The sequence below is a fragment of the Colobus angolensis genome, unplaced genomic scaffold (assembly GCF_000951035.1).
Source record: "Colobus angolensis palliatus isolate OR3802 unplaced genomic scaffold, Cang.pa_1.0 Scaffold117, whole genome shotgun sequence".
Lineage (NCBI taxonomy): Eukaryota > Metazoa > Chordata > Mammalia > Primates > Cercopithecidae > Colobus > Colobus angolensis.
In genome coordinates, this window is record NW_012112808.1 from 2,822,955 (window position 1) to 2,842,134 (window position 19,180).

The following is a 19,180-nucleotide window of genomic DNA, read 5'->3' on the forward strand; positions in this document are numbered from 1 at the left end:
AAAAACAAGGGCACTAGAGGAAATTTTAGCCTCTGACACCACATCTATATCAACCAGTAAACCCAGCCTATATCTTAGCCAGATAAACATAAAACCTCACACTAAAAATCAATCTACCTCAATTCCTTTTGCCCAATATATCGTGTCTAGCTTTCAACAAAATATTACAAGGCAAATTAAAAGGCAAAAACACAGTCTAAAGCTATTCTAAAATGAAAAAAAAACTTTAAAAAAATCAGTGCCTCTGCACCTTCCTTTCTTCCACAAAAAAACGTAAACCAGCAGGACTTAACAAAGAAATGGAAGAAACAAAAACATGATGGGAATGAAAGCCCCAGTAGAAGGAACAAGTGCAGAACAAGCACAATAAAAAGAGATTAGTAAGTAGCACACAGAGTTGAAAAAATAACAACACAAAATAAAATGTGATAAAGAAATGTGACCCAAAAAGTTTCTATCTAACCAAAGGGTCTTTCAAGTACGCAGGCTACAAATACACATTCTCAAGCAGATAAGAACTCAGATAAAACACATCCAGGTGCATCTTTCAAAAACATACTGAATGACCAAAAATATCCAACCACGAGATAGCACAATGTAAAGATCTCAGAATATCACTTAAAGAAATCGGGAGGTGGGAGAAAATAAAGTTAATTTTATCTCTGTTAGAAGAGTCAATTGGTAAATTTATAAAATGGAAACACATCATTTGAAAACTAGTGACCTTAACATTTCAATTTTAAAAGTAATCTTAAAGTCACATATATTTTAGAGACAATATATCATGTGGTGAAAAAAATTTAATTTGAAGTTCAGCAATTTCTTCAGTTTTCATTTTCTTTCCCTTCTGTTCAAGTAAAATTAAATGTAATGTTTATACTTAAAAATAGCATATCCAGAATAAACACAATGTCATAAAGTTGTTTCACTCTTTTTCCCTATTCTTCGATTTTAAGTTCTTTTTTGTCAATCTACATCTCCATTCTCTTATCTATGCCTATTCATTTTGACACTTAAAATAATGTTCACTAAATGGTAACATTAATTATATTTATAGAATCATTTTGGGATAATCTGTTGCCTTTTTTCTTGTATTTCCTTGTATTATGTAAAATTTTTATAAATGAACATGCATTTTTATAGAAACAGTAAAAAATGATTATTCTTTTTACAAATTTAATGGAAGAGTTAAATTAACACCATATGTCTTTTTCTTTTAATAACCTAAGATTTGGGGCAATTGGATTTCAAGTTTCAGCTCAGCAAATAGCTGGTTGTATAATCTGGAGCAATGTATAAAAACTTCTCTAGTTCCTAGTTTCATCATCATGAAAATGAAGAAATTGAACCAAGATGTTTAAGTTTCATTTCAGTTCCGAAATTCTATAACTCAGATGCTGATGATTAAAATCTCCCTACACAGTGTTAGAAGTAACACTTTAAACACCATGGAGATATTTTACCTATTATTTTGGCTATACTGCTTTTGAGGAAGTTATCTTACTTCCTATGAAATCTTCATAGTATTCTCATTTCAAGTAAGGCTCAGATGTGCAGAAGGAAGATGGGGCCTGATATAATAATGAAACATTACTTTTCAAGAGGTTGTAGAACAGAAAAAGGACAGACACAAACAGAATGCAGTATTCATGAGAAAGCCCTTAAAATGGCATCTTTTCCTGTTATAGCTATTATTTTAACAGCAGGAGTGGGAAATGATGCAAAGATATTTGAGCTCTTATGGGAAAACTGTGTATTAAAGTTAAAAATGATGACTGAGGTCAAATAAATTGGATATTTGTGACATATATGATAGACCTAGAGAATGCTAAAGGAGAGTTTAACAACAGCCTTATGGCCTACTTTGTCTCATTATAAAATTTGGTTATGCAGAGTAAAACACATGAAACAAACAAATGAGGATTACAATAACATATTTCTTAGGCCTAAGAAAAGCATAATAGCAAGTTTATTTTGTAATTCAGTAAATAAAATATATTCAAAAGACAAAAGAACTGAAATAAAAGCCATTAAAACAGGAAATCAATAATTTGAGGCCTACTGATTTCCAATGAAATCTGCCTTTCCCTTCTTCAGTGCTTGTGAAGTCTAAAAACCCAAGCAATTAGCTTTATTTTGGATGTTTAACCAACAAGCCTCTAAATTTTTGGTGGAAAAACAGATCTATATGAAGAATTTTCAAAAGAGTAAGCTAAGACAATCAACATTTACTTAAATATTATAAGCTATTTTGTAATATAATTATTTCACAACTATTTGTGAATCCCAGGGTTGGGAATTATGAAAGCATTGAGGATCATCCATCTAGCAAGTTAGCTAGCTATATGTATATGTATGCATATTAGAAATATAGTCAGCATTCTCTCTGCTGATATTGTAATATTTCTTAATGATCTCAGAGTGAAATTTTCATCTACGAATTGACTTTTCTCTTCTGATTCCCAGTGAACTGACACAGACCAATTTTCTTCTAACAGTTACCAGGCTCAAATCCTGACTTCAATGTTTATTACATTATAATAAGATAGGTCAACCAGTCTGCTGCCATCAAGAAGACATGTAATGGAAAAATGTAATGGAAAAGTTCCCTGTTTTTGAAAGCCTTTTCTCTTGGCAAAGTTCACATTTCAGTTGAGCCGGACCCTGTATTAAGTGCAGGTGGTCTTGGAGGCAACAGACAGCATAAGCCATTTTGATAAACGGCATTGCCATTACTTTGGATATAAATAATGGCGGCCCTAAAATATAGAAAAGAAATTAAAACGGGTAATAAAAAGCCTTGCCTATCTTTTATTATTTTTAGCAATTGAGCAGCTAAAACTGGGCTATAAATCACTGAAGGAAAATTGAGAACTAATAAAGTTGTGGAGTCTTTACTAATGAAAACATTTGACTTCTGTTAACACTCGATAAAAGTGTACTTTGTTGTCATTCCTCATTTACTAGTCATTTTCTTTACTCCTGTGATATCTGGCTATCTAACTTTTACCCAATTGTTAAAGATTAGAAGAAAAAATACAACATAGTACTCGAACTGGTCAAATCTGCTATAACCTGTCTTTTGCAAGTAGACCCACCTACATGGTAACTAGCAGCTTTTGAAACATCCGTACCCTGGAGGCTTGTGGCTGTAAATTTAAGCCATTCCAGCTTTTGAGAAATGCAAATAATAAAAACTCATCAAAAGGCTCTCATAATTCTCACATGTGACTAGATGGAAGCATTTCTGACTACTCAAAATTAATAGCAGCTTCCAAGGCCTTATAAGAACAGCTGTCACTGAGAAATATACTCACAAACAAATACACAATTCTCTTCCAAGTTTGATTTGTTAGAGGCATAAAGCAGCAACTCTTCAGGACAACCTAGCTGGATTAGTAAGGGAGTAATGAGCTACCTTTAACCCTGATAGGGTAACTTAAGCCCGTACCATACAATATTTAGGAACACCTCTTCTGAACCTAGACCAGAGTTTGCAACATACTAGAACCTCCTGAAATATCAGCTGACTGAAGGAACAAGACAGAATTCCTCGTTGGTGGTCAATATGAAGCAGCCAGTGATTAAAATCAGAATATATCCCTAACAGAAGCTGCTGTCCTGTTGTCACCAAAGAGCTAAAACTTAAGAGTCATCCTAGGTATAAAATCAAATGTGGAAACATAGCTAGCACTATACCACCTTCCAGTTATATTCTGTATAAATATTGTAACTTTTCCACATGAAGTCTCATTTCCCCCAAAGTCCAGTGTCAGTTTCATTCAGGCATGACCCAGTGAACGTAAACTTGAGGACATTCATACGTGCCACAAAAATTTTTTAAAGTAAAAAATACTTCAGATCTGTGAATATTAAATATTTCATTTTTAAGAATAAATATGCAGATGAACTAACTAAAGTGTATTTTCCATTTCTTACTACGATTCGAATTGTCGCAGAGACAGACATGACAGGAACCTGTCATTGCTATCCATGGAGACTTGCTATGTAACAGACTTTTACAGGGAACAGGCTTTCTTATCTTTGGTCTCATCTGGAGAATTCTGTGAATTTTCCCTTTTAAAGTGAACATGGCCATGGAGAGGGAGGTTCAGACAAAGAGCATGGGACCAGTAATTAGAAGACATGAACCTTGCCCCATGCCCTAAGTCTTGGTGTGACCTTAACAAAAGTCTCCATAGGTATTTGATTCCTCGTTTCTAAATGAAAGTTGGACTATCCAATCGTTAAGACCCCTCAGGGTGCTGGCATTTCACAATGTGCAAACAGTTCCAAGCTCATTGCTATGGATGTTTCCTTGTTTATTGCAGAGGAAAGAGTAATAAAGTCCACATCTTTGGTGATCAAAGAGACAATTAACATTTCTTCTTCACTGTCTAGGTTTGAATGAGTCTGTCATTAATTTTGACAAGAATATTTGTTACTGGAAATCATCTTTTAGGTCTGGTGCTTTGCACTAATGAAAAATCAACCCACTGCTGAATTCTATCAGACATTCAAAGAAGAAATGGTACCCATCCTATTGAAACTATTCCAAAAGATAGAGAAAGAAGGAATCCACCCTAAAGCATTCTTTAAAACCAGTATCACCCTAATACCAAAACCAGGAAAGAACATAACGACCAAAAAAGAAAACAACAGGCCAGTATCCCTGATGAACATACTTGCAAAAATCCTCAACAAAATATTAGCTAACCAAATCCAACAGCATATCAAAAAGATAATCCACCATGATCAAGTGGGTTTCATACCAGCGATGCAGAGATGGTTTAACACACCCAAGTCAATAAGTGTGATACACCACATAAACAGGATTGAAACAAAAATTCCAGATCATCTCAAGAGATGCAGAAAAGGCATTTAACAAAATCCAGCATTCCTTTATGATTAAAACCCTCAGGAAAATCAGCATAGAAGGGACATACTTTAAGTTAATAAAAGCCATCTATGACAAACCCACAGCCAACAATATATTGAACAGAGAAAAGATGAAAGCATTCCCCCTGAGAACTGGAACAAGACAAGGGGGATGCCCACTTTCACCACTTCTATTCAACGTAGTACTAGAAGTCCTAGCCAGAGCAATCAGACAAGAGAGAAAGAAAGGGCATCCAACTCAGAAAGAGGAAGTCAAACTGTCACTGTGCACGATGATATAACTGTACACCTAGAAAACCCTGAAGACTCATCCAAAAAGCTTCCAGATCTGATAAATGAATTCAGTAAAGTTTCAGGATACAAAATGAATGTATACAAATCACTAGTGCTGCTATACACCAATAGCAACCAAGTGGAGAATCAAATAAAGAAATCAACGCCTTTTACAATAGCTGGAAAAAAAAAAACACTTAGAACTATATACAGGAAGTGAAAGTTCTCTACAAGGAAAACTACAAAACACTGCTCAAAGAAATTATAGATGACACAAACAAATGGAAACACATCCCATGCTCATAAATGGATAGAATCAATATTGTGAACATGACCATACTGACAAAAGTAATCTACAAACTCAATGCAATTCCCATCAAAATACCACCATCATTTTTCACAGAACTAGAAAAAAAACCCTAAAATTCATAGGGAACCAAAAAAGAGCCCACATGGCCAAAGCAAGACTAAGCAAAAAGAACAAATCTGGAGGCGTCACTTTACCCAATTCAAACTATACTATAAGGCTATAGTCACCAAAACAGCATGTTACTGGTATAAAAATAGGCACATAGACCAATACAACAGAATAGAGAACCCAGAAATAAACCCAAATACTTACAGCCAACTGATCTTTGACAGAGCAAACAAAAACATAAAGTGGGGATAGGACACCCTATTCTACAAATGGTGCTAGGATAATTGGCAAGCCACATGTAGAAGAATGAAACTGGATCCTCATCTCTCATCCTATACACAAATCAACTCAGGATGAATCAAAGAGTTAAATAGAAGACCTGAAACCATAAAAATTCTAGAAGATAACATCGGAAAAACTCTTCTAGACATTGGTTTAGGCAAAGCCTTCATGACCAAGAACCCAAAAGCAAACGCAACAAAAAATAAACATAAATAGACGGGACTTAATTGAACTAAAAAGCTTCTGCACAGCAAAAGAAATAATCAGCAGAATAAACAGACAGCCCATAGAGTGGGAAAAAATCTCTGCAAACTATGTATTCAACAAAGGAATAATATCCAGAATCTATAAGGAACTCAAAGAAATCAGCAAAAAACAAACAAAAAATAAACAAAAAACAAAAAACTCAAATAATCCAATCAAAAAGTGGGCTAAGGACATGAATAGGCAATTCTCAAAAGAAGATATACAAATGGCCAACAAATATATGAAAAAATGCTCAATATCACTAATTATCAGTTAAATGCAAATCAAACCCACAATGTGATACCACCTTACTCCTGTAAGGATGGCCATAATTTAAAAAATCAAAAAAATAAAAGATGTTGGCATGGATGTGGTGAAAAGGGAACAGTTTTACACTTGCTGATGGGAAGGTAAACTAGTACAACCACTGTGGAAAACAATATGGAGATTTCTTAAAGAACTAAAAGTAGATCTATCATTTGATCCAGCAAGCCTATTACTGGGTATTGACCCAGAGGAAAAGAAGTCATTACATGAAAAAGACACATGCACACACATGTTTATAGCAGAACCATTCACAATTGCAAAAATATGGAATCAGCCCAAATGCCCATCAATCAAGTGGGTAATGTTATATATATGTGCGTACACGTATGTGTGTATATATACACACACACACATATATGTATGTATATATATACATTTATATATACACATGCACACACACACACACACACACACAACATGGAATACTACTCAGCCATAAAAAGAAACAAAATAATGGCATTTGCAGCAACCTGGATGGAATTGGAAACCATTATCCTAAGTGAAGTAACTCAGGAATGAAAAATCAAACATCACATGTTCTCACTCCTAAGTGGGAGCTAAACTCTGAGGAAACATGATACAACGAACGGACTTTGGGGACTCAGGGGAAAGGGTGGGATGGGGTGACGGATAATAGACTATACACTGGGTACAGCGTACACTGCTCGAGTAATGGGTGCACCAAAATCTCAGAAATCACCACTAACCACTAATGAACTTATCCGTGTAACCAAACACACCTGTTCCCCCAAACATCTACTGAAATTAAAAAAAAAAATCAACTAATGCGCCCAAGATAGATGCAAAAGAGGATAGGCAATGTCTTAATCAGTGGTCCAGAGAACATCCTATGGAGGATTTTCTCCCAATTACACACTCCTGAGCCCCAAGTCAGATTTACTGAATAAGAAATTCCTAGTTTGGGGCCTGAGTCTGCATATTCTGGAAAAGCTTCCCAGGTAATTTGGATGCTCATTGTGCCTCCACTCATCCTTGAAAGCAGTGATTTAAATGCTATTCATCTACCAATTGAAGAGAATGGTGTGATACAAACCACACAGTGAAATACCTGGGCCTCTGATAATGTACAGGGTCAGGAAGCTGGCAGTATTCTATTTTTGTCTGCATAGCTATTTGCTATTTAGAAATTCAAGGAGGCTGAGTGCTTGGTGCAACTGAATTTATCTAAGGCTTATTGGGTGCTCCCTGTGGCTACAGTTGGTAGCATTATAATTTGGGTGGTGAGCAGATTTGCAATTTTTATATTAAACTTGAAATGCTAGTAATAAAACTGCTACAATGCATTTCAATAATGGATGGCTAATAGTTGTCCAAGACAAATAAAAGGCCAATAGCCAAATTATTTTCATTTCTTTCTTTGGTGCTGCTCAGAAAATCAAGAAGGTGAGAAATGTTTCATCAGCACCAACTGAAAAGTCCATCTACAAATTAAATAACCTCTTGCCTAGTCGTTTTCTTCCCTCCCACTGGTATTTACTGGGCACCCAGAGAATGCCAGATGTGAGAGAACAATTGCTCTAACACAGCAATTTTCCATTTTTATGGAAGGCTCTCAAAATATTTTTCTCTCAGCTTTGTGGGGAAAAGGGAGCTCCCTAGGGATGTGGCTGATTGAGGCTGATTGTGCTTGAAACTTGGGGACTCTAATGACTCACTGTGATAACTTAGTTATGATGAAGACAAGCAACATGAACTGTTCCATGTAGCTTCCACGCTCATGATGCACAGGCATCCCTTAGCACTTGCTTTCATTGTACATTTTAATACATGAAATGTCTCATTTTCAAAATTCATTCTCTTGCCTCTAAGCACAGCAGCACAAACTGGCTTCAGAATCATTCAGCCAAGAATATCATAAAAAGACCCTCAATGAGTGATTCCAGTGCTTCATCTGTTTCACTGTGAGATTTATGTCCTTGAAAAGTAAGGTGCCTGACTTAGTCCATTTGGGTTGCTGTAACAAAATACCTTTGACTGGGTAATTTATGAAGAGCAGAAATTTACTGCTCACAGTTCTGGAGGCTGTGAAGTCCAAGATCAAGGTGTAAGCAGATTCAGTATCTGCTGAGGTCTTGTTCCCCAAAGATGGCGCCTTCTGTGTCCTCACATGGCAGGAGGTGGGGGAAAGCTCCCTCAGGCACTAATCCCATTTATGAGGGTCTCATGACCTAGTCACCTCCCAAAGGTCCCATCTCTTAATATGAACAAATTGTAGGTTAAATTTTAACACAATTTAGGAGGAACACAAACCTTCAGTCCACAGCAGTGCTCACGAGGCTCTAGCATTTGCAAAGAAGGACTCCTTGTGAAACATATGAAAATAAAGTCTTCTAAAAAAAAATCAGACAGGAGTTGGCATCTCTGAATCTCCTGGAAGCAGTAGCTCTCCTGATGGCCTGTGACATTCCAGCCTCATGTCATACAACTTTGTTAAAATATCAGACCAGTCATCTAAAAAGCTAGGAGGATACTAGCTCTTCACTACTCATGCTAATGGATGAAAAAGAGATGTGGTTTTAAAAGTTTTTTTCTCTTCAGCTTGATGAGCAATGTTTCTGTCTTGCTGAACTCTCGGATTGTGACCTGGATCTACAGGTAAGCTTCATGAACACCAGACAGAAACAGTAACTCTATCTCCTCCTCATAGAAACAAAAAGAGAACACTTCATGGGGGCTTTGTTTCTGAGAATGTAACTTGATTGATATTTAAAAGACTTACACTGATTTTAATCGAGTCAAAAATACATAGTTTTCATACAGAAAAAGAGCACTACAGAAATTATTTGCATGATAAAATTTCAAAGATCTGCTCTCTGGCAGATGCTGCATAATACTTCAGAGTTGCTTTCAGTAACACATTGTATCTGAGGCTCTCACAATCTTCTACAAACTAGCTGTGGCATTATCACTTTACAGACCTGAATTGGAAAACATAGGTTTAATTTGATTAAGATTCCATACAAGGTCAATGAAGGAGAGTAGAAAATGAATGCCAGAAGGAGCTATTATCTTGCATAATACATGTCAATAGATGAAGAGGACAAATTAATTCAAAACAAAAGAGGAAGCCCATTTAAAATCTAGAAGAAACTGCTAAGATTAAAGAAAATGAATAAATAAAAATAAAACAACAATTTAAAAAACCCTGAATAATGCAGCACCTCCAGTGAAGAACTCAGCCTACTCATACGGTGAATCTGAAAACAGAATGGCAATAACATTTGCATATGATTGAAGATCACGTGCAGCAAATCTGTTGTTCTTCAGTATTACAAAGTACAAATAATTTATGTTTTCTATTCATAAAATTTGTCACCATACAATTAAAAAAAGGACTAAAATTTTCTTTGGTTTTTGCTTTTCCCCTGCTCTCAACCCCAACTTCCCAGAATTTTACGGAACCCAGTGTCTTCTTGTCTTCTCAATTCATAAGTTCTATTTGCAATAACCTTAGGTTGCTTCTATTTTATTCAGAGACTTATCTTATATCTAATAATCAACAACTCCTTATCACTTTAATTGGCTCACCACCCAAATGTATATAAAGTATCCCTGAGGGGTCTTCAGTTGACCAGCACATCATTCTCCTTAAGGAGATATTATAGTAAATAATTAACCAAATGAATGTGAGTGAACAGGGAGATTAGAAGGCTTAGCTGTAATGATGGTTAAGGAATTCTTAAACTTTCTTGCTAGGGTGATGGCTTTCAGGGCTCTCAGTCCACCTAACTTAGTGCATTCTTTACAGATCTTGGGTTTTCAAAGTCTTTAAGAACATTTAAGCAATTATCAAATTTCTTCACAGAGAAAGTCTTACACATGAACCAGAAGACATATAGGTATGTTCAAGAATGTTCACAGAGAAGTAGTCACAACAGCAATAATTGGGAAACTACCCAAATGTCCACCAACAGGATTCTGGAAACCTGATAAAGGTGACATGCCAAGTTTGTTACGAGGCAATGCTGCTTATGCTCGTGGTAAAAATGACACCCCCGACTCCCAGATAGGGAATGACAGTTATCTTGTGGGAAGCCATAGCTTTAGGCTTCTCTGAGTGAGGTGACTCGTAACTCAGCAGGCTGCTGGGACTCTGGAAATTCTGCCTATGGGGTTGTTACTAGAGACACTGGTTCCCTTCTGGCACGGGATTCTAGGCCAGAGTGATTCTCACACATGCCCACGTGGGGCTCAACTCTGTATATTAGCTATCACCTGGAGAAGTGAGGCAAGGAACAGCTCTCAGACAGCTGAGTGGACTGTTCCAGAGACTGCTTGGGGGGCTTCTCCAAGCCCCTGCGCCCTGCTGGCAAGCAGTGGTTCTCGTCATGTGTTCTTTCCAGGGAACCTGATGCTGAGCATGGGCTATGGGAGTTGTGAGTCTGAATGCACAGCTGGACCCAGGAGGACTTGCTGGTGAGTGTTGCAAATCATTCCTACTGAGGGTTAGATTAAGAAGAACTTTCACATTCCATGGATATATTGTTGAATAATGTCAATCTTTTATAATGAACATGTAATTTATTATTGGGGAAAAAAGATTACCGAAAGAAAACAAATCTCCATCAAGAGACCTGTCACATCAAACTGCTTTAAAGTTATACCCCCCAGGAGGATGAAACTCCATGGCTAAACTCCAGATGAAATGTGAATGGGCAGGATATCATTTTAGACAAAGTTCCAAAAGACTATAGGCTATAACTAAAATGAAAGTGTTAAAGTAACAGAAGAGTCTATCCTGGCAAGCACATAACAATTTCTGTATATTTTGAATTCCAGTGTGCTTTTCAATATTTCTTGGCTTGATTAAAATTTTGGAGCCTTGCATGGCTAGGTAAATTTAATATGTGTCATTTAAAAATATACTATCATCAAACATTTTGTTACCCTTGCAATTAAGAGAGCCAGAATAGTCTTCTACTTCCACAGAAATAATGAGCCCAATCTGGTGAAGGAGTGAAGTAAATAAAATATGTTCCCACTTGGCTATAAAATAGTCACCCATGAGAAGAAATTTTTCAGGATCCTTTTGTATCAACCGTTTGGCTTTCCTGAAAGAATTAGGTCTTTAGCAAATCAAGTGATTTCTAGGATGTTGTCAGGCCAAATAGTCCACTTGGAGGTAGCAGATTAGCATTATTTACAGAGATGGTAATAATATAAGCACTAATGAGAGCTATAATAATTGACAAATACCTAATAAACATTGATCTCAAGTCCCAACAAATACTCAGCAAGTAAGACTACACGAAGCTGAGCTGCATAAGAGAAAAAAGAACTTTACAGGAAAAAAGACAGCTGATATTCAACTTAATTTCAAGCTTTATCTTAAAAATGTTAAATGGACAATGCTGTTGTGAGTGAAATAAGATTTAGATCCAGAATAACAGGCTACTGTGTTTTTAGAAACAATTCTTTTTTCCCATTTTTATATTATTGTTGGTTTAGAAAGTAGAGTGCAATGGCCTGGGACTGGCTTCTGCTCATCAATTGTCTGACACAAGGCAAGTTATTTACATCTCCCGCTCTTCCGTGTCTGCCTCTGTAAAAAGAGGAGGGTAACAGCCCCTGCACTTCTCAGTGATGTCCGAGAACCACATGAGATGCACAGCATGGCACCTGGCCCACGGTCAGCACCCTGTAAGTGTCGGAGTTGTGGCTATGGACACAAACAATGGCATGGCACACCTCGGGGTCTGTACCTTTCAACACGTGCTGTTTGTTTTAGGAGCTTACTGCAAGGTTTCAAATCACCACTCCCATAGTCTGTTTTCCTTCAAACACATGCACACACGTTTGTAGGTTCTCTTTTATATGTAACATTTTTTTTGTCCTTATGAGAGAGTAATTATAAGCCACAAAATTAAACACAACATGGAAAACCAATTTCCATTCTTAGCTATCACTGAGATCCTGAGCCTGTCTTCAGGAAAAGGGGCTTCTGTGAGCAGAAGTCGCCTATGAATAGAAATGGTCTGAAGACTAAAACTTAGCTAGAAATTGAAGCAGAAACAAAAGGACTTTACTTAATTTGTGTAAAAGAAATAAAAAAAAATTTCTTAATTATTCCTGATCCAAACAGTAACTTGTGTTTCTAAGAGAAGGTTCATAATATCTTTCTCCCTTAAACTTTAGGCTTACATCCTTCATCTCTCTCTCGATAGTTCCAATTGGGTGTTTAAAAGTATCCTCAAATTAATGTCTAAAAAGAATTCTGGATTTCAGCTCTCTAGCACCCCAACAATCCATCCAGGTATGTCCATTAAAATCACCTTTTAAGAGTGTAAAGAAAACCGCTTTGTTACAGGGTTTCCTGTATACTGTCCAGTGGCTTCCCATGCACGATGAATATAGTTCAAGGCTCCACATGATAGAGTCCCTTCTTACCTCTTTGCCCACATTCCTCTACTATCCTCACCACTTTTCCAGGCCTTTTTGTTCTTGGAACAAACCAAACTTGGTTCTACTGCAGGGCCTTGGCTCTTGCTCTTCCCCTGAGTTATAATGTACCCACCTCTAGATTTTCATGGCTGGCTCTTTCTCAACATTCAGATCTCAGCACAAATCCCATGCTTTCAGAAAGGTGTGCCTGGCCTGACCCACCTAAAGCAGTTCACTGCCCAGCTCTCATGCCACACTATCACAAGGCCTGGTTTAATTCACTTTACACTAGCTGAAATTGCCTTATTTGTTTACTGTTTATTCTGTCTACTTCATGAGAAGAGGGAATGCAGCTGTCTTGTTCACACTGTGTTCACCATGCAGAGTTGCTCAATACAGATGAGTGAATGAATGAATGACACCAATTGGATTTTCTTCAGTTGAAGATTTTTTAAAACATATTTGTAATACACCCTTTTTCCTCTTGAAAATACTCTTACATATGTGATAATCTGTGTTCATTCATTTTGCCTGGTACCAGGTAATTTCTTTGACTCACTGGTTCATGTCATTCTTAACCTTGGGTATGTTTTCTTCTATTATATCTTTAAAGATTGTTTCTGTTATATTCATTCTAGAGTTTTCTTTAAAAACACAGATTAGAGTTGTATACTGGTGCTCTGAAAACTCTTTTAAATATCTCTCAGCTAATATATCAGCTAGAATGCCACCTTGTCAGAAAGCCCAACCCTGAAACGACCTTGTACTAAAGTGCCCAACCCCTTCTGCACCACCATTCTTTATTGCTATTTTTCATATAAGGCACGTAACTCACTTTAAATGGTAACTGCAATGCTGCATCTTACTCTTAAAGTGCTAGTTATTATTTTCTCCTTGTTTACTGTCTGCCCCATATTTAAGATATACAGAAGAAGAAATTTTTGTTCTTGTCTACCACAGTATTACTGGAATCTAGAAAAATGTGCCCACACAGAATGGGTTAAACTAATTCAAGAATCAATATAAAATAAATACATCCTGGAATGAATGTGTGTGTGTATATATAAAGTCTGAATGCTTTTATTTCATGGAAATTGCTTTTTCTATGTATTGCTTTGGGAATTCAGTGACTTTAATTAAATATGCAAAATCTGACCACTATTAAAATACTGAGGTAGGCACTTAAAACCACGTGGTTAATGAGCTGCAAAGCTCACTTTAAAAACAAGCTGCTTTATACATATCATATGTACAGAATACTTCTTTTAACTGTCAATATTGATTTGAGACATGAAAGTTAAACTGCAGATACAAACTTAATAATTTGATTTTGAAGTTATTACAGTTACTTCTGGAATGAAGCCTCTTGGGAACAAATTCCCACTTGAAGTTTCCTAAATTTTTAATAAAAGGCTAGAGTGTGACAGCTTAGTAACAGAATTTCAAAGATAGCATCAGATATGGTTTGGATGTGTATCCCCACCAAATCTTACGTTGAAATATGATCCCCAATGTTGGAGGTGGGGCCTAGCAGAAGGCGTTGGATCTTGAGGGCAGATTCCTCACAAATGGCTTGGTGGTATCCCACAGTAATGAGTACCTTGAGATCTGATTGTGAAAAAGGGTCTAGGACCTCCTTTCTCTCTTGCTCCCTGTCTCCCCATGTGACACACTGGCTCCCCTTCATCTTCCGCCATGATTGGAAGCTTCCGGAGGCCCTCACCAGAAGTGGATGCCAGCACTAGGCTTCATGTAGAGCCTGTAGAACTGTAAGCCAAATAAACCTCTTTTCTTCATAAATTACCCAGTCTCCAGTAATCCTTTATAGCAATGCAAACAAACGAACACAGCTTAATTCTACCTGAGCTGAAGATTCTTCTATACATCAGGGAACCATTTTATTTACAAAAAGTTATTTCTCTTTGTATTTTATATCAGATTTTTAAAAGGGTGGAAGCCATGAGAATGTTAAGGAAACATTATTTAATGTGAACCAAATTAGTGAATCAAATTTCTAACTAAATTATTTTTTAGAATGTCATAAAAAACCATAAAAACAGTGCTAAAAACCAGTATTTCGTGAAAGTAGGCTAATTAGATAATGACTGTTGATTGATTTGCAGTCAGTTCAACCCAAAATTCCCAGAAAGCTGGACCTAGATAATGATTCCTTTAGCTGAAGTAAAATTATCACCATCATCACTTGGAAAACACATATTCATTCTAGGAATACTTTGCTTAACATTACTTGAGAAACCAGTGTTTGTTCCAAAAGGAAAAGACGATTAACGTATTAATACCCTCTGGGTATTTGATCTGATGCATGAAATGCTTTCTGGCCTCTAGATAATTCTGCATTTTCCATCTACCTTTCCCTCTATGTTCCATGGCAAAATAACTGGTATGACTTGACTTCTCATTAAGTAGAAGACTAAGCATGAATGTAGTCTTTCTTTTTTAAAGAAAAAAGTGTAAATCTATGTGAAGCAGTTATTTTAATTTTAATACGTCTCATAATTGAGCAGTTTTAAACTGATTAAAATATTTATTTAAAATTAACCATAAAATGTACGAGAAGGATGGAGTTCACTTACTGTCACTGCACTACCACTTTCGAAATCTTGTGTTTAGAAAATGTTCAAATTATGTAGAACAGAAATGGAACAAAGAATAAAAATTTAAAAGTCATCTTTGATAAATGGATAATTGAAATAAGACTTGGTGACACTAATAAGCTAGTATCTGAAAGAGAGAGAGAGACAGAGAGAGAGAGAGAGAGATAACATTGCTAATGCAATCAGCTCATTTACTTTATAAAATGAATGCTCTTAATTGGAGATAATAATTTCATGACTTACCTCTGCATACTTTAACTTCAATGTTTTATGCATTTCTCGAAAACGACTGTAACGCCTGAATACAGTCCATGTCTCATCTAGGACAGTAATCTATTAACCAGGAAAACCAAAATGAATAAGCATTAAGAAGCAAAAGTCACTAAAATTTTTCAAAACAATTTAAAAATTAAATTAACAAAAAGTGATTAGCATGTAAAATTTCTCCAGAACTGAAAACATGAATCTAGCTGCATAAATACAACTTAGAAATAATAAATATACTTTACTTAAATGTGCAGCTTTGGCTCTCAGATCTTGCTACAGTCAGTTTGCCTATGGAAAGCGAGGGGCAGATGGTCATCTCTTAATTGGTTATAAAAAGTGTCCCTTTTTATAGAAACATTTTTAAAGAAGAGGAGGTGGAAGAGGAAAAAAATCTCACTGCATCTCAGTCATTGTTAGTATAATAACACAACAGTATATTTTGCCTTTTTTCAGAGGGAGAATAATCAATCCAGCCTTATTATAATAGGCTGGCTGGTGTAGAAACTCTGTTGCACATCAGCTCAAATAGGAAAGGTCACAGTGACAAGAAGAGGCAGGTAGACCACATCAACCTTTACAATCACACCTAAAGCACAGGCCAGTGAAACTCCAATTCCTTTCTCCACTTCCCACCTTTCTTCTGAGCTCCAGACCCATGTACCCAACTTGGACACATCATTCTATTGACGTCACCCAGGAACCTCCAATTCAATTTGTCCAAAACCATACTCAACATAATCCCTCCAGTCCCAGCTCTGGTGTCCTCCATTTCAAAGCATTCTACCACCACCTACCAAGCAACGCCAGCCAGAGATGCTGAAGTCATCCCTGATCTCCCTTCTCTTGAATCCCTGCATTCAAGCAAGTGCCACGTCTTGCTCCTTTTGCCCTCTAAACATTTCTTAGAACTTTATCCTTCCATCCTTTGCCATCAGCACCATTTGACTCTAGGCCATTGGGTCTCCTGTGGACTCTGCAAGAGCGTCTCCCAACTATCCACCCCACATCTGCCCTCTCCAATCCCTTTTCTGCATGACTGAAAAGAGATCTTTTAGAACTCAAATCTAATCATTTGATTTGGGAGGTGACCCTCCTTAAGGGGAGCTTCACGCTGCTCACAGAAAAAGACCTATATTTTTAACCTGCCTACAGCAGCCGGTGTGCAGGCCTCTCCCACTAGGTGCCTTCACTCCTGCGGCATCCCTGAATGCACATATTCTCTGCCACCTCAGGGCCTTTGCATGGGCCACGCTCCTTCATGGGGCGTGCACATAAGGGAAATGCTCTTCTCAAGTACAATAATTCAGCCTGATTCTCCCGCATGTAAATCATAGGGCCATCAATAGGAAAGTAGAAACAAGAAAGAGAGAAGACACAGGTGGGCAGCTTTGTAAAAGAGGAGTGAAGGAGTGAGTCTGAGTCCCAGCCATTATCTGATTCGCTCACTTCCCAAAGTGGCAAATGAGATGATCTAGGGTGTATGAGGATGTACATGTTTAAATTTTTTGTCATCCTGGTTCTGTACTCATTTTTTACAAGAACTTTTCAATTGTGGCAGGTTTCATATGAGTTTCCTTGAAAAAGACATTTCCACAAGAAAACAAAAGTGAATGTATTTACAGAAAATAATTACAAACAACAGTGCAGGTGCTCTGCAGCTGCAGTAAGCGTTTAAAGCTGGTAAGCACATCGCGTGAGCTTGGGAAACCCTGCTCCTGGCTGCGAGGCCGGTTGGCCTTCCTCTCTGGCTTGCTCCTCAGCAGACCCCACTGAGGCACTGAGAGCAAGGCCAGCACAATCGGTGAGGATGTGGGGCTTCCTCCAGGCCACAGCCCCAAAATCCACAGTCTTGACTGGACACAAACCAGGTGGCAAAGACAAACTGGAGCATGAGTGGGCCCTGCTGCCTTCCAACATGGCATGCTGCTGCCTGCTCGCCCGGAAAAGCCCAGAAATTAATGGAACTACTCCATGACCTGTGAGGAGCAAGATGCAGGATGTTTCACAGGTGAGACTATACTATGCTGGGACTCTGGATTCCTCAGAAAGCCACCTCCAGAAGCCTAAGTTTCTCGCATTCCTCAGACTCTGACGTTCCCAGATCTCCTTCCTTCTCCTGAAATACTTCCACTGCACTTCTTAGACTCATGGGCAATCGTCAGCAAAATCTCCCAGAACCTCAGGCTCTTCTGGAACATCCCCTTCATCTTTGCTCTAACTGAAACCCTGCTCTCTCGTGAGGAAGCACTTCCCTGGCAATGCTCTCCAGCTGGGACTGTCTTCTCCCCAACACTCTTCATCCTGCCGTGCTGGGATGGGGGTTGATACTCTTCTTCACTCCAACTTCCAAATAACTGCTCCTCTACCCTCCTCCTTGCAGGCAGCCATTCACCCTGGCTGCTTCCCCAGTTCCTTGAAGGTTTAGAGTCGGCTCACTGTCATCTGCTTCAGCCCTACTGATCTCCTGCATGATTCTTGGTAATTTCATTAATCACACAGATGATCCCTCCAACACCCTGACCTCTAATGTCCTTTTACCTCTGCCCTGGTTTCTTCCTCACTCAATTTGAAAACCATAAGAAATCCTCATAAGCACAAAATCTCAAATCTGTCCCCCTCTTGAAATTCTCTGGACAAAAATAAATCACAACTCTTGTTAAAACCAACTGTCTGCTCACTCCCTGCCTGCACCTGCCCAGCAGAATGGGGCTGAGGAATAACACACCACCAAACAGACTGATCTCATTTTAAAGTCACAATTGCCACTGTCAAGTCCGCCTCTGATGACACCCACCAGTCACACCACGTTTTCCAATTCTGTGCACTCTTCCATTCTCTTACAAAATGCTTACTCCCCTTTGTCCTCAAGTCTTCACCACCTCTCTCCATCCTCTCAGCTGACAGCCTTAAGTCCTTAAAACAAAATTCCAGGGAATAATGGGAAGAAATTGATGACATCAAGAATACGCTATTTCAGGAATTTTGTCTTAATGGAAAGGACAGAAATGGAGTGGTAGATGGAAGGGAAAGGGAAGTCAAGATGGGTGTTTAAGATGAGAGAAATAATGGCGCATTTATATGCTCACGTAGTAGTGTGATAGAAAGGAGGCTGTGCTGGTGCAGGAGAGAGGAGAGAAAATTGTTAATTGTGGTGTCTTTCAGAAATCTACTCACCATTCCACCCAAACTACTCTTACCAAGGTTAGCAATGACTTCTGTATTGCTAAATCCACTGGTCAATGCTGGTTTTGATTGTCCTTGGTCTATGGGAAGGGTCTAACACAGCTGTCAGATAGTGTTCTCCTCCTTCAAACATCTTTTTCACTTATTTCAGCTTCCAGGTTGCTATACTCTTATGGGATTTCTCATCTCCCTGACCTCTAAACATCAGAGTCCTCTAGGGCTCAATCCTTGAATATGTTTTATTTTCTACCTGCACTCACTGCTTTGG

At 37.9% G+C, this 19,180-nt stretch overlaps 1 protein-coding gene across 3 annotated transcripts in view; it reads right to left on the reverse strand.

Moving 5' to 3' along the window:
- The window catches only part of KIF16B (kinesin family member 16B), a 325,669-nt gene that overhangs the window by 52,613 nt on the left and 253,876 nt on the right, over nucleotides 1-19,180 (reverse strand). For all 3 annotated transcript variants that reach the window (XM_011962694.1, XM_011962686.1, XM_011962678.1), the window contains one exon: nucleotides 15,706-15,795. In XM_011962694.1, the coding sequence (XP_011818084.1) occupies nucleotides 15,706-15,795 (90 nt within the window). The remainder of the gene's footprint in view (nucleotides 1-15,705; nucleotides 15,796-19,180) is intronic.